The sequence below is a fragment of the Anneissia japonica genome, unplaced genomic scaffold, assembly GCF_011630105.1.
Source record: "Anneissia japonica isolate Jap-2015-1 unplaced genomic scaffold, ASM1163010v1 scaffold288153_len396733_cov185, whole genome shotgun sequence".
In the NCBI taxonomy this organism is placed as follows: domain Eukaryota; kingdom Metazoa; phylum Echinodermata; class Crinoidea; order Comatulida; family Comatulidae; genus Anneissia; species Anneissia japonica.
Genome location: NW_022705851.1, coordinates 158585 through 174414, shown reverse-complemented (window position 1 = coordinate 174414; position 15830 = coordinate 158585). Strand labels below are relative to the sequence as shown.

Sequence of the window (15830 nt, the reverse complement as noted above, 5' to 3'; positions counted from 1 at the left end):
TTTTGTGTATAAATTTTATTAGTTTAGGCATATAGTTTATGTAAGCTTTGTATATAATTTATTATATATTGTTATTTCAAAAATTGAATGATACATGCAATTTCAGACGACAACGACTGTACGTCAGGGAGGGAATTCTGTACAAACAAGAGATTAGGCCTATATATAATAAAATCAAATTGTTGTATACAGTATAGGCTTTTATATGAGCTTTGGTAAGATCAATGCTTGGTTAGCTTCCATCATTCATATAGGCATTTATAATTGTCTTTCATAGTAGTTTCTTCAGTGTAAGTTCGTAGCTTTATTTAGGCTTAGGAGTCTAGGCCCCTAGCCTAGGCCCCTTGCTTTCTAGATAGGCCTGGCTAGACCATAAAGAAGACCAAGCAAGGCCAGGTAGGCTAGAGCCGTGCTGAGACTGATCCAAAGGGAGATAAGGCCTAGGCTAGCTGTTGCTAAGTCCCCATTGGCCTGTTTTTTATTAGTAGGATACCCATGTATTCTGCATCGCTGTATTATGCCATGTCAAATGTGGCAAGTTTCCCTATCTGTCAGGCAAGTCGAATGGCCGAGTGATTGTAGGCCTAGCTGATTTTCCACTAGCCCTAGCCAAATTTATTCTCGGGAAATGCAAGCGTTTGACCGTATGCATACACCCTACCAGATGTTAGCTTTTTCGGTTGTGGTGATTTGCTTTGTTGGCGCATTTTGGAGTTCGAACAGTTTCTACTTCTTGCGAAGTGCAGTAATGTGCAGCCAGTCAGAGCTCGGGAAAATATTTAATCGCGTCCATGAGTGCAGAATCAAATTGATGAATGTATGTGTACTGTACAAATGGTGTGCCAACCTGTCATTGACAACGCGACAACGCGGGTTATGTTTTTGGATTTTTTTCCTGGTAAAAGTTATTATCTAAATCTCAAGCTATTTGGAGCTATTTTTGTAAATATGTGCACTATATAATATCATTATTAGTTTATTATGAGATGTAAAAATTAGGATTGCTTATGGTATGAGAAATATTGTACCTTTGATAGGTTTTCATCTCATTTGCTGAAGGATGGATGCTATTCTACAGTATGATCCAAGAAAGGAAGAAACATTTTATCAAGTACTAGGTTGCAATCCACTATCAACAGTAAGTATAGGTCAGTTTATATTTATACATTTCCGTTGTTAAGCATCTTTAAGTTGCTGTATAAATATTGATTATTGTTTATTTTATGAGTGTTTAGTAAATTATTTTATTTACTTAAGCAAAGTTTTTAAATATTGTTATTAAGGTTGAGCAGATCAACACTGAATACAAGATAAAAGCATTAAAATATCATCCAGACAAAAACCCAGATGACATGATCGCTGCGCAAGAATTTAGCAAGATTCAGCGAGCACGGGATATTCTCGTCAATGAAGAGAAACGCAAAGAGTACGACATGTGGCTGTCCTCCGGATTGCATATACCTTACGAAGAATGGTCTCGCCTAAAAGATTCTGTTAAAACAGTAAGTAGGCCTACTATAGACTTGTATAGCGCATATTGTTAAGCCCTCTATGCCCTTCACATCATATACCCCGGTCGTTGGATTTAATGCCTATGGAACACATATTTAAGCTCCCTGGGGGAGTATTCCATAATGTTGCAGCAGCTATATCAGTGCATTTTGGCATTTAACCCTAGTACACACTTATACTCCTTGATGGAGAGAAGCAATGCAGATAAAGTGCCTTGCCCAAGGACAGAAGTGAAATGCACAGCGAGGGATTGAAACCCTGACCTCGGGGCAGGGAAACCAAACCGTTCCCGCTGCGCCAAATGATCTAACTCATCCGATTTTTCGGGTTCAAAAATGGTCCAGACAAAAAATTCCACAGTAAAATCATGGAGCCTCTTAAGCTCTGTCCACACTAATCAAATTTTATTGGACAAATAAATGTTGTATGCCCATATATAGTCATGATGTGCCCATATATAGTCATGATATGCCCATATATAGTCATGATGTGCCCATATATAGTCATGACATGCCCATATATAGTCATGATGTGCCCATATATAGTCATGATGTGCCCATTATTATATAGTCATGATGTGCCCATATATAGTCATGACATGCCCATATATAGTCAAGACATGCCCATATATAGTCAAGACATGCCCATATATAGTCATGATGTGCCCATATATAGTCATGATGTGCCCATATATAGTCATGACATGCCCATCATGATATACCCTTATATAGTCATGATATGCCCATATATAGTCATGATGTGCCTATATATAGTCATGATATGCCCATATATAGTCATGATGTGCCTATATATGGTCATGATGCGATGTCATTATGACAATATTTAGGCATGTCACATGTTTTTTTGTCAAATCAAATGGTCTGGGCAGAGCTTTAGATGCAGGGACCCTGGCCCAGTGAGAGCACATAGGTATGTCACTGAACTTTTCAGTTCATTACAATCATTCATTTCTTCTTTCAGTCAATGCATTGGTCAATGAAAGTAAAGACAGACCCAATGATTGAAGATACCACCAAAGATGTAGAAGAAGATGATGCAAAATATGGGAACAACCAAGGTAAGTTTAATAAAGAGGAGGAATTGTATTTTTGTAGGTTATGCGCCCATCTTTCAATTCTAGAATTTTGCCTAAAAATGTTGTCATGACTAAAAAACAGTTTTCAGTGAACCTCTCATACAAGACTGAGTCCACTATGGTTACAAGTTTAAAAAAAAAAAAAGTTGGGTGCTAGCAAACAAAATAAAAAAACATCAGAAGAAGTAAATATTTATGAAAGGACAAACCCATTAACATTGCTTTTAAGTTTTTAACTTTCATTAATCTCACATTATCTCATAAATTAACCTTGCATTGTCTTATATTAACGGTAACCTCACATTATCTGATATTAATCTTAAGACGTTGGCTGCCAGCGACAAGTATACTTGCCCACAGGTGTTGCTGAGGGCGCCAGGGACTTGACTTGTCAAAATGGGGGTAACATTCCATTCCAGCATTTATAACTTCTTTGTCATATATTGTAGAACCACACATTCAATGTCTGGTAGTTCGCGGAAAATACACCTAGACAATAACGTACAAATGACGTATGTATGTTTGTTGTGTTATGTTGCCAGTAGTACACTCAAGCGGTACAAGTGGGGGCGCCCTTTGAACAAATACCGATTAATGCAAAAAGCAGACGAGATGACTGGCACTTGGAGTAGTCCATATAAAGTGCTATCCCAGTGCCGTCAATGAATTTACTTGCCTCCTAATATTTTCTGGCCAATTTATTAGATACATCATTTTGAAGATATATTACTAGATAAAATTTCAAAAAAAGTATGTTTGTATATGTAAACTTGTTTTGGCACACAGGAAGGAACTTAAAAAAAATGTCTGTTAAGCTCACAGTATATTTTGGTGTTAAATATCTCACATTATTTCTAATAAATCCTATTTTACCTCACATGATCTCATATTGTTTTGCCTTATTCTCATACCTCACCTAATCTCATGTTATCACTACTTATCATCATGAATAACTATTTCATGTTGATATAATATCAGATCTCACTGTTCTTCCACAGCTTCAAGTTTTGCAGAATGGAAACGACAGCCACAAAGTGATATAATAAACAAATTTAGAAATTATGATATTTGAAAATTATGGTTATATGGAAAATAGTAACAGTAAAAAAATAGATAATTCAGAGTGTTGGTATTCTGCATTTATTTGGTGACTGTCTTAATCCTTTCGTAGTTTCCAGTGCAAATGTCTATGTCAAAGGTCATGGTATAATAACAAGAGTCATATGGCTTATATACGAGTGATGTTTTGCCCTACCTGGTATATCGTACTGAATTCTCTGTACATTCCCAAGTACTTGCAGAAAAATCTGTGATTTGGTTGGGAATGAACCTACGACCTCCTGGTAACTAACCTGGTGTCATAACCACTAGACCACTGAGCTTGCAATTAGTGTGGAATCTGATTTCCAAAATTGCAGCGGGTACTGTAATGCTATTTCAATATGACTAATGCCATTATTCTGAATTTTTAGACCCATAAGAATTAACTTTATAGTTTTAGCCGAATGACACCATGGCATTCAACTACATATTACATTTAACTTATTTGTTTATATACCTTGATTCTGTCACTCTTTACATCAATATAAGTTTGCTTATTGTACAGCCATAGTTTATTGATTCAATTTTTTTTTTGACAACTCCACCACTTACTTATTTTTAAGCTGTTTAGAGATGTTTTATAACATATTATACCCGAAGATGTTTGTATATTTTCTTGATCCAAACAGTTATGGCCAACAGAGGTGGCTTGTATGTAAATATTTTTGTATTATGTAATCCTACCTTCTTTTTGTTTTGTAAATGTTAAGGTGCAAGGTTTTTTAAAACATTCAAAATATGTAAATAATGATTTGTATTGATAATTTATAATCCTTTGTTTTTGTTAGAGTGAATGGCTAAGTGCATTTTTTTTTCTAACTCTTAAAATCATCAGTCGTATCAAATGGTTATCGCGTAATGAGACAGCTATTAAATAATCCAATAACTGCCATCACTTCTGTTCGTGTTTTTATTGTAAATCTCACCATATCTAGAACAAAATATGATAATACAGTAAAGGTTACAAGATTGCACTCTGTGGATTAAATGAGGGATTTTATTACCCCAGAGTTTGCTGTGAATTAACGTTATTATTCTTGTTCGCCTGTTGACAATGACATCTGCACGCAGTAAGCTGTAGCTTCAGCAATAAATTTTTATATCTAGTCCACTGAGCACTGAGTGCAGTTTTATCACCTACATCACATTAACCAAGAGTTAATTTGAAATGGAATTAATACTGTAAAATTATTAATCAAATTAATTTTAGAAATCATAATTTAAGATTAATTAAACATGCACACTTGAGAATGAAAAGCTAGTTATTTAATCTTTGTGTACGGTGTATGTAATCATTATTCAAATAAAATAATATATCATTTTAATCAATTGTTTAATTCACTGTATTTTGTGGCTTGAGTTTGTGGGTTTGTCCTGTATGCTAATTAAAATGTTTAACAGATTTATTTAGCGCTAATACAGTGATATTTTAGGTACTCGGATATTTCTTGCATTCGTGTGGACTTCCATCAGTGAGATGGTATTTTAAAATGCGGATCACATAAAATTTACAAGAAATAGTTTGTTAAAGTTTTCGTATACATAGGGTAAAGTTCTCAGTAGAGTCGCTAACAAAAGGGAAGCAACTTATTGGTGATAGCATCTGTATATGCGCTGAACAGCAGAGATCTGAAATGCAGCCGTTCACGCCATTAGTCCTGTGTGCAATATAAAAGATGCAGTACACTCTCTGGAGAAAAGCTGGGGATTATCTCCTATTGTAAAAATCAATAACTGTCTCCCGGTGTACATTCTTGGGCATAAGTATCCCACTGCAAATAAGTCTTTAGACATTTGTGGTTCATTCTTGGCGTTTCTCACCAAAGTAATCCAATCCAATCCAATACAGTAGTATCAATACAGTTTTCATACCTTTCATAATTCAATACAGTGAGTACCAGAATGCAATTTAAATATGCTAAAAAATTCTTTCAATATACAGGAATTTTGTACTGTAGTGGAAACAAAAACATGGCAGTTTTTTTATAGAATATTTATTCAACAATTAATTTTTCTAGTATATAGAACCAGATGAAATTCTTTCAGAATTTTTATTTCACCAAGAGAGCTCATTGTTTAATTGCTATGAAACAAATATTATATTAGAAATATTAATAGCATTTAGTCAAATGTAACCAATGCAGAACGTATATGTTACCCTTGGCAATGGGCCTGGGTCATAGGAACAATACCTACCCAGGAGCAGAATTCCAAGTGGATCTCATTTGTTTTGAGTAGAAGGCCAAATGTATTTTGAAACAATAGTTAACAGTTAAAATGGAGGGAGTTCTAATAGGAGAAAATAGCAATTGGTAAGATGAAGCTCTACAACTTTTTCTGAAGTTGTTCCTCCATCATGTGTAGTTCATACTGGAATTTATCATCTTCCGTGGGAACAGGAACATAGGACTGGAATTCAAATGGATGCCCATCCAATAAAAATGCATTGATCGTTGCTTTCCTAATAAGAGGACCTGAAAAACAAGAAGGAAAAACTGCAGTATTTCTCTAAAATTTGGCTATAAGTACTATACTTTTGAAATAGGATAACCAGGATTTGAGTAATGAATTTTTATTCATTTATTTCTTTGTTTTATGTAATGTTATAAAGCAAAAAAAAAGGTCCTAAGGCTTTTGGAGCAGATAAGGCAGGACGGGGGAGGCACACTTTCTAGACCAGTTTTAGCAAGGAAATTGAAAAGACCTGCCACTGTAAAGCACACCAACCAATTAAGATCATTAGTTATCACTATAAAATCAGTAACTAACTTGGCAAGTGTTAAAAAATGGTCTAAAATATCACATGTTGACATACAGTAAATTAATACAAGGGAATGTTATCCTAAGCCCTGACAATACAACAGTGATTTACAGTGGAACATAACTTAGCGTGCAGTCATAAATGTAAACTTGTGTTTGTAAATTATATATTTTCATGGCCCTTGCTATTAAATTGCAGATTCTGAATGTTCAGGTTTTAATTTTTGTATTCTTGAGAGGTTATGAGGTGATAAACAGGATTAACAAGTTACTACAAAGCTACTCTGACTTTTGAGATCTTACCAGCTGTTGGTGGCTTGTGTTTACATATAGCTTCTATTAATGTCTTGACATTTTCTTCTAACTGAGAATTACTTAGACTTAACTGAAACCAGAAAGAAAAAGAAATCAAACAATAAAATGTTTAATAATGTGGTTGGATTTATATAGCGCTTCATACCAAAGTCTCCAAGCGCTCGAGGTGTGGACTAGCTCGCAGAGTAACTTTCTTATCCCCTAAGGGTCTCTTCATGTCTGTGCTACCCGGTAAACCAGTACCAGCTATCTTTGTCTGTCCACAACAGGGGCTGTATGGACCATTACACCAGGGTAATCCCCTACTCCTCTTGAAATGTGTACTGGGTTCTTTACAGTACACTGGGCCTACAGTCCTTATCTGAGAAGACTTGTTCCACCACCAGAACTATAGGCAAGAATGCCGTTCGAACCAACGCCGATATTATTGCTGTAGGTAGTGGTACCACTTGGCCTTCCAAATAGCCTGCACTATGTAAATGACCATCCCATGTTTTATCCCATTGTGATCTATTAAATTGATCTTCAATACCTTTGCACCCAGTGGCGGCTCTAGGATACAATTTTTAGCCATCGGCACTGATTTTCGTGAGGCAATTGATAATAAAATAGTAACAACATGCAAATATTATGAATTTGCGGGAGGTTGGTTATTTTCCAGGAGATTCTAGCTTGCTTGTGGGGCCCATCCCTGCTTTACATGCTGCTTAATAAAAATGTGGCAAAATTCATTATTTTTATTAATTAAAGCTTGAAAATAGCCTTCTGAAACATCACACTTTGTACTATGGGCTCTAAATTAAAATTTGATTGTATTGCACAAAAAATAGATGATACAAAAATGAAATTTTAACTGATTGATTACTTTGGGCTCAACATAATAGTAAACAAAAATTGGAAAACTTAAATTTAGTCAGTCTTATAAAATTGCACAAAAAAATAGGTGATACCGAAATGAAATTTTAACTGATTCATTATTTACCTCTGTTTAGTCTTACCTCTTTTTGGATTTGGAAACCTTTTTCTCAGCCTGCTTTTCAGTGGCATTAGGATTGCCATCGATGAAGGAGTTGCCACTACGTAGTCAAAATCTTTAAATTCTCTTTCCATGATTTTATCGACGGTGCTTTTATCACCAATCTTGTGGGCACCACTTTTCAGTGCTTCAGTTGCCTGGTCATCCTATAGCATGTAGAAGGTTATGAAGATATTAATTATAATAATAATTATCATTTTCTTCCCCTAAAGACAGTTAGAGTACACTAACCGAAACGTTGGCACATTACATCCAAACAATTACAATAATAATTACGAGATAACATCAATTGAGATTTGTAGCACACGCCGCAGGGTGTACTGAAAACCTATTATTTATTAATGTTAATTTGCCATGCAAAACTTCAAGACTTATTTCATCATAATAATGGTTTACTTTTAATATGATTACTTATTTGCAGTAAGTTCATTTAACCAAAAGGATAATATGAATAGGGTTCATACTAAGAAACATTTACAACATGTGATTTATTATGATAATGCATGGTAAATATTCAAGACATGATGTGTAAGATCTAAAGATATGTTTGATTTATCACCACGTATACTGTAGCTCTCTAATTATTTTTAGCTCCAATAAGCAGCTCTAGGGTACGCTGCTGATTGATTAATAGACCTTTTTTTTATGAAGTGCGCCACCAATACCATGGACTATACATACTGCTAATACAACTAATAGGACACGTCATATAGATGACGTGGTCGCTTAACGATGTGTTCTATTGAACCAAAGGTCGTGAGTTGAATCGTGTCTTGGTATTCAATTTTTTTATTTTAAGACATTTTATTTTTCAATTTTAAGACATTTTAATTTTGTTCAATTGAACATTTAATTATTTAAAAATGTATATCTTACTATACTGCTATACTTTTGAGATTACGAGACCTTATTTTTGTAACGCATAATGTAATTCCCTCTCCTCTCTCTTTACTTTAAAGGAACCAGGGATCTTAGCGAATGTGGTTTTTTTAAATCTCTCGCACCAGCCAAATACTCAAACTTGCCAAGTAACACTTTATTTATTGATGATGTTTTTTAACACATTCAAAAAGTCATTTTAAATTCCCCTAGAGAAAATTATGCAAATTAGAAGCATTCCCTTAATACTTCAGCTGTTTGATTTTAATAGAAAAGAAGATGAGTTTAATTAAAGATAAGATTCCTAATTTAACAAGCAATCATGTTCTGTTTGAAATCTTGAATCATATTTAAATTAGGTTTGCTTTATTCTGAATGTGTCTTCACACTTGACACAGAAAATCATCCTAGGGAATGTTGGTCATGTAAAAACAAACATTTTATTGTGTCATGTTTTTGGACAGACCACTTTAATCTCTGTTTGTTTCCCTGGTTACCCATGAGTAATAAGGAGGTACCTGGATGCTGAATGTTTATGCATAACTGGGAATCCCCCAAGGAAGTAGAGGAGGTTGTTTATTGTATGTCCTATTAATTATGTTTTTATTCATAACTGAGAAAGTGATTTTGTAAAGTGCAAATTCACTTCATCCAAGTCATTTGATATTATTAACGTTAGTAATAATAATAAATAAATAAATAATATGTCAATTTATAAGGCGCAAATAAACAAGGTTTCTAAGCGCCTCGAATAATGATTATTATTACTATAAGTCAATGCTCACCTCTGCAAAGCATAATACTTTATTATATTCTTTAAATTTGTGGGGCAGTATGACCATGCCTTGGAACGGATCCACTTTTTTCTGTAAGACAAAATGATCAATCCTCAATTTAGCATAGTACGATACTGTAGTGTAACACTGTACATTACTTCTATGATTTTTCTAATTAGACTTAAGCAGTATGCACTTCCAGTTTTATAGTGTATGCTTATTTCAGATAATCAAACAAATTTTGTGACTTTACGCAAGTTTGTTGGAAAGTGGACAATGTTCTACTTCATCACATAAAGTCTATTCAAACATTTTTGAGTCTAACAATGTCTGATCAGATTATTTCAGATAAATCTGGTGAGGGAAACAAATGCTGTGTCTTTACATGTTTGTTGGAACTCGTGACTTTACTTCATTAGTTTAATCAAACATTGTTGAGTTTGACAGATAAATGTATAATATAACTGTATACCTAGCTATGGTTAATGTAGCATCCCAAGCTCCTTCAAGTAATTTTCAAAAATCATTTTTTCTTGTGACCCAAAAGAACTTCACAATTTCAGCTTCCAAATGAGATGAAGCATTGCATTTCATATTCCAGCCAGCTGTTGTTGAATGTAAAAAAATAAATATGGGGAAAAATAAATTTTCTACTTGTACCTTCTTCTCTATTACCAAATCCAAAAGCAGACTCAAATTCACTGTTCTGTCGCTATACAATTCTGGTTTTCGACAATATGCCCATTTATCTTGTGATCTCAATTCATCAATGCATTCGCTTAGGGGCCGAGCTTTGATTGGATAACGACTGATACGATAAACATCGTCCACAGGCTCCCACCCCTCCAATCCTCGAGGAAGTTCTTTGATTTCACTTTCTTCACTTGCTCTGGGGGAGGAAATTAGCGACAAAGGTCATGGCCAATTATTAACTATGGAGAAAAAATGTTTGTAATAGAATAGAATCAATATTTATTTAATATTGCACACTGAGCTTCTGATTGTTAACAAAAATAATTTAAGTATTGGAAATTCTATGACAAGACTAAATCAACAATTTTAATATACCTTTGCAGGCATTCCAACCCCAAAATGTGGGACATTATTATGTTCAAAAGTGGGACACATGTACTTAACATCCTGAACAAAATTCAATGTACTGCATCATCACTACGATACAACATATATCCACCATTTTACAACTACTGTAGGTTACAACAAAAAAGAAAGCCATGCACCAGATTACGTATTTAGAAGAGTGTCTATTCAGTAGATACTACTGATATAATTTTTATTGTATTGATGTATGATGTAATATTGGGAACTTTGGGGAACCGTGCTAGAAAAGTTAAAGAACAAAAAAATAAATACAAACCACCCCGAAGATAATTTGAGAAACGACTAATTTATTTCAGTGTTCTTTTTCGTTTTAATACAATTATCATAATAACAAACAATATATACCTGTCTCTTATACACATCTAGATGTGTAAGGCTACATTTGATCAGACTCATTCCAGGGTGCTTAAAGAACCAGTCAATTAAAGTTCTATATTCTGTGATCTGTTTTCTAATTGCTGAGGGCAGGAACTATGACTACAAAGACGTATTATGTAGGCAATGCATAGAGATGCCAAGTTTGACAAATTTGATGTTAGACATTTTGCTTTAACATACAGGAGGTATGGTAAAAGTAGGATAACCAACTTGCAGTATCATTGTGCCGAATTGCGCGTATGGGGGTGGTCTGTGACTACCTACGTACTGTACAGTAGAGAGGCACTTATAGTACAGTAGCTTCATTGTTCCTTAATCATTCCACAGGGAACCAGTCAATTCGAGTGGATGCCACTTCGAGCGAAGGCCAATTAGAGCGGAATTTTTTTCGAGCGGATGCTAGTTTGAGCGGAAGAAGATCCACTTGTGCGAACAACAACCTGTGCGAGTTATATACGAATTTCTTCAAAATTTCCTATCTTTGAGCTAAAAATTTGACATTTTCAAAGGGGAAGGGGGAACACAACAGTTCCAGAATAGATAAGTGAGTAGCATACAGTAACTCAATTACAAATATAATTTGAGCTAAAAATTCGACATTTTCAAAGGGAAAGGGGGCTCACAACAGTTCCAGAATAGATAAGTGAGTAGCATAACTCAATTACAAATATAATTTGCTTTTTTAAATATAGAACCCCAACCAGTGGCAGATCTGGGGAAGGGGAGGGGGAGGGGTGGTGAATAGGGTGGCTAGCCACCCCACTTTGTTTACCGTGGAAAAAATAATGGTCACTCGTCTTGTGTGTGTGCTTCTCGTGCACTCTAGTAAAACATGCACTTTCTTCTTTTTGAAGCTGAAAAGTGCGCAATTCTATTGTAGTTTTAACTTGTTAGCGGCCATCTTGGTAGTCGGAGTTGCTAAGACTGTAATTCAAACATGGAGTAATTATCAAAAAGTACTAAAAACCTTTCAGAACCTTAGTAATCAGAGCATTTTTTTGCATTGAAAACAAACAAATACAAGAATACGGCGACGATAAATTCGCCCTTGTTATAGTTCGCACTAAATGCATCCGCTCGAATTGGCATCCGCTCGAACTGGCATCCGCTCGAACTGACATCCGCTCGAATTGACTGGCATCCATTCCACAACAGGGGATGAAATGAACCACAGAATCATCAAGGTAACCCCCTATTCTTCCGAAATATGCAATGGGTTCTTTAAAGTGAACAGAGTCCAGATGTTTAAACACCCCTATTTTAAGTCCTTAGCGAATAATCAACCCTAAAAATTCAACTGAACTCAGCTCCAAGTTTCAATTAAATTGGGCCAAAAAATTTATCATTTCATCGAGAAAGTTAAATACAAAAAACATTTTTTAAACTACAGTATGTTATATTTAAATATTCTCAAAATTATTCTCTGTAACAAAACATAAACTATCTCACACACCCCTTAGATACGCCACGGCAACTTGGCCATTCCCAGGGGTGGCGCCAGCGGGAGGGGGGCCAGGGCTGGCCTCCCCGTCGGGGAGGAAAAAAAATTATATGTGTTTTTTACATATTAGTAGACTTTAAAATCGATGAAATAAGTCTTTGAGACCCCTAAATTGTCAAAATTTTCGGGGGCTTCACCCCCAGGACCACTTTCGGGACCTTTTTTAGTCGAAGCTCGACCATGCCCACTTTGCTTTCGTCAGGGAAATTTGACCCTTCGTCGGGGCACCACCCCCCCTTGGCAATAAATAAACAACATATCTACATCGTAGGTACATTGTTTTGCCCAGTAATCTTGCAGTTACATTGTTTTACCATGGAAAATCAGTAGATTTTAAGTGATGCTTAAATTAAAGGTAGATCTTGGTCTCTGAAACGACTCACTCTTGAGACCTGAATAGTGAAATTATCCCAAGTTATTCAGAAGTGTTTAATAATAATATACTCCCAAATTATATTATCTCAAAATCAACAAAATTGTCAGTTACGTTGTTTTGCCTCTGGACGGCCGTACCATACTGCAGGCTAAAGTAGAAAAATATCCTGCTGTGGGTAGGCCTATGCTAGGCCCTAGATGGCTTTCACCGCAATCAGCAGCCCCGGTTTGAACAAAGCTACGCCCGGGTTTTGAGGAGAAAGTAGCGAAATTCTCATGCGCGCAGGGCCTAGCTAGGCTGCCGTTCATTATTTTGGGTTTTATGATGTACCGGCTATATATACAACTAACAGCAGATACGTATATCTACTCAAGCCTACCTTATGCATTAACATGTGATACAAAATAGCCGGTTTAGGACACATTAACGAATTTAATTCCAAATGTGTCTAGGGCCTAGGCCTCTCTATAACACATGCACACTGGAACTAACTCTTGTTTACTCTGTAACATTTGAAGTGCGCCATCTATCGTTTAGCGAAGTTAAATTGTTGTTGCAATAGTGACGTTTAATAGGCCGACCGAAGCACATCGGTAAACAGTACGGTAATTGTTTGCTGAGTCATAACAAACGCTCGTGCAAAATGCTATTACAAGCATGTCATCGGGATTAATTTAAGGTATCAGCTGTTTTACATTAATGTAATGTATTTAGTCAATGATTGATATGCAACTATTTGGCCCAAATATAATACTGATTTCTGAGTGGGCCTCCTATATGTTCATTTTTGTAATGATCGGTTCCTTTAGTTGAGCTTTCTAGGCTGAAGTGTCACACTCGAAAATTATAGTACAATATTGTAGATCTAGATTAAAAAGTTTAATTTCAGTTCTAGGAACATTGGATCGCCCTGTTTCCCGAGGAAACCAGGTTAATTGAATTCCTGGAAAACGAGACAAGAATGAAACTAGTAATTTTACTATTCCCTGTGGATGTGATATTATTATCATAGTGATTATAGTTCCTGAGTTCCATTACCGATTGTTAGGCTATATCTTTTGACAAACAGAATTTAATTTGCTAACATTATTGTAACCAAAATTTGCCAAAATATTTGTGTTTGAATCATATACCGTAGCTATTCTTCTTATATTTCTATGGTTTGATTATGCCTATACAGTTTTAATTAATGGTCAGTGAGACCGTAATACGCAGTTGAGGCTACGCGCAATCCTACCGCAGCCAATCACCACAGGCTGGGATTTTTTTATTTCAATATATGGAAATGTAGGAAAAAATACATTTGTGTGAACTGTAAGAGAGCGCAATGAAAATCCACATCCACATAATCTTCATTGTCAAGGTTATCGTCTGGACATCGTCATCAAAGTCAGTTATGCAATAATGAAATCGCATGACATCCAGTGGGCGTATCTAGAATTCTTGAAACGGGGGTGGGGGATGGGGTTCTTGATGATCAGTTGAGGGGCAAAAACAGGTGATGTAGGTGATTTTTATCTGCTTGGGGCGAAAGGAGGAAAACTAATTTTTGGGAGGGCGCGTGTGTGCCCCCCCCCCCCCCCCCCCCCACCGCACCTTCTAGATACGCCACTGATGACATCATCATCGTCGTCGTCATTTTTGTCACCTTCGTAAACATCATCATAATTACCATTATCATAGGCCTAACTTTAATTGTCATTCTCATCATCATTGTCTTTCATCCTCTTCATCATTTTAGGTCTGGGAGGGGTCCAGGCTCCCCGACAAGGGGTCCACACCCGAACGTTGTGACCTCCCCACCGTTACCCCGGTCGTGGAAAATGTAATTTGTTGGGAAATTTTTATATTAAAAGATACGGTAATAAAATTTTGTGTTAATTATAGGATTCTAATTTAAAAGGGATAATTTGATAGAAACCCGTGCAAGTAAAGAGTCCCCTGCCAGGGGTAATAGTCCCAATATGACACAAGGTGTTTTCGTATATAAATGAGCCAAGGTGGGAGGTGTGTATCTTTGTGAGGGATTTTAACTTAAAAAGTGATTAACTGGCAATCGACCGTGCCCTTTTTTTGTATAGAAGATTATCATCATGTACTCGATATTATCAATGCATCCTCATCTTTAGTATAATCATCAACATCATCGTAATCATTTTTATTATATTATTATCATCATCATCATCACGACGATCATTTTCATTATTATAGTCAATATCATCTTAATCATTTATGTTGTAATCAACGTATTGTCTTCATTATCATCATCGACGTCGTAACCATCATCGTCATAATCATCATCATCATCATCATCATCATCACGACCATCATTTTCATTATTATAGACAATATCATCTTAATCATTTATGTTGTAATCAACGTATTGTCTTCATCATTATCATCATCATCATCAACGTCGACGCGTAACCATCATCGTCATAGTCATCCTCAATCTCATCACGATCATCGTAATCATCATTTCTATTGTCCATACGTATGGCTACTCTCAATATTTTCGTTGATTAGTGCAGTATTTTGTAAATCATAGATTAATCAATAAATAAGGTCCTCTGACAGCCTGTCGGCACGAGAATCCGCCGCGTTGCTCATATTAGGGAGTTTTCGATGCACGACGGTAACCTGAACTTTAACGGATGACGTCATAATTTATTCATCTTGCGTTTGCGGGTACGTTAATTTCAGGATTTTACGTGCTCGACGTGCGTTAGTTACGGGTTTGCGCATGCGTATTACGATTTGTTTACAAAAGGGTCGGAGCTATCGTGCTGCATGTCGGGTACTAACGTTAAAGTTAAGGTTAACGTCGTGCATCGAAAACTCCCTAATGTCATAACCCTATTTCATCAGCAGTAAATGCATTTGAAAATGATATATCATTTTGACTTAATTTTCAAATCAATAAATTCTGGCTCTATAGGCAACTACGGTACCGTATTTAAAATAGTATAATACAATAATTA

The 15830-nt window shown here is 35.7% G+C and overlaps 2 protein-coding genes across 2 annotated transcripts; one reads left to right on the top strand and one right to left on the bottom strand.

Annotated features, from left to right (window-relative positions):
* The first annotated feature begins 99 nt into the window (after nucleotides 1-99).
* Nucleotides 100-4601, top strand: LOC117105935 (dnaJ homolog subfamily C member 12-like). Its single transcript, XM_033247240.1, has 5 exons — nucleotides 100-215; nucleotides 1038-1138; nucleotides 1284-1502; nucleotides 2494-2590; nucleotides 3607-4601. The coding sequence occupies exons 2-5, from the start codon at nucleotides 1061-1063 to the stop codon at nucleotides 3678-3680; spliced, it is 468 nt and encodes a 155-aa protein (XP_033103131.1). The 5' UTR covers nucleotides 100-215; nucleotides 1038-1060; the 3' UTR covers nucleotides 3681-4601.
* LOC117105928 (50S ribosomal protein L1-like) lies at nucleotides 4260-10364 on the bottom strand (the record flags this gene model as incomplete). The annotated part of the gene is given in 6 exon segments (XM_033247234.1): nucleotides 4260-6183; nucleotides 6773-6854; nucleotides 6930-7056; nucleotides 7767-7966; nucleotides 9485-9565; nucleotides 10136-10364. Coding segments are annotated over 6 exon segments (868 nt in total), but the record flags the coding sequence as incomplete, so codon positions are not given.
* Between the last annotated feature and the right edge of the window lie 5466 nt (nucleotides 10365-15830).

Bases quoted from the DNA above. Each gene is read 5' to 3' on its own strand.
- LOC117105935 (XM_033247240.1), top strand. From the start codon at position 1,061: ATGGATGCTATTCTACAGTATGATCCAAGAAAGGAAGAAACATTTTAT. The intron at 1,139-1,283 runs GTAAGTATAGGT...ATTGTTATTAAG, and splicing joins GTTGCAATCCACTATCAACA to GTTGAGCAGATCAACACTGA. The intron at 1,503-2,493 runs GTAAGTAGGCCT...TTCTTCTTTCAG, and splicing joins TAAAAGATTCTGTTAAAACA to TCAATGCATTGGTCAATGAA.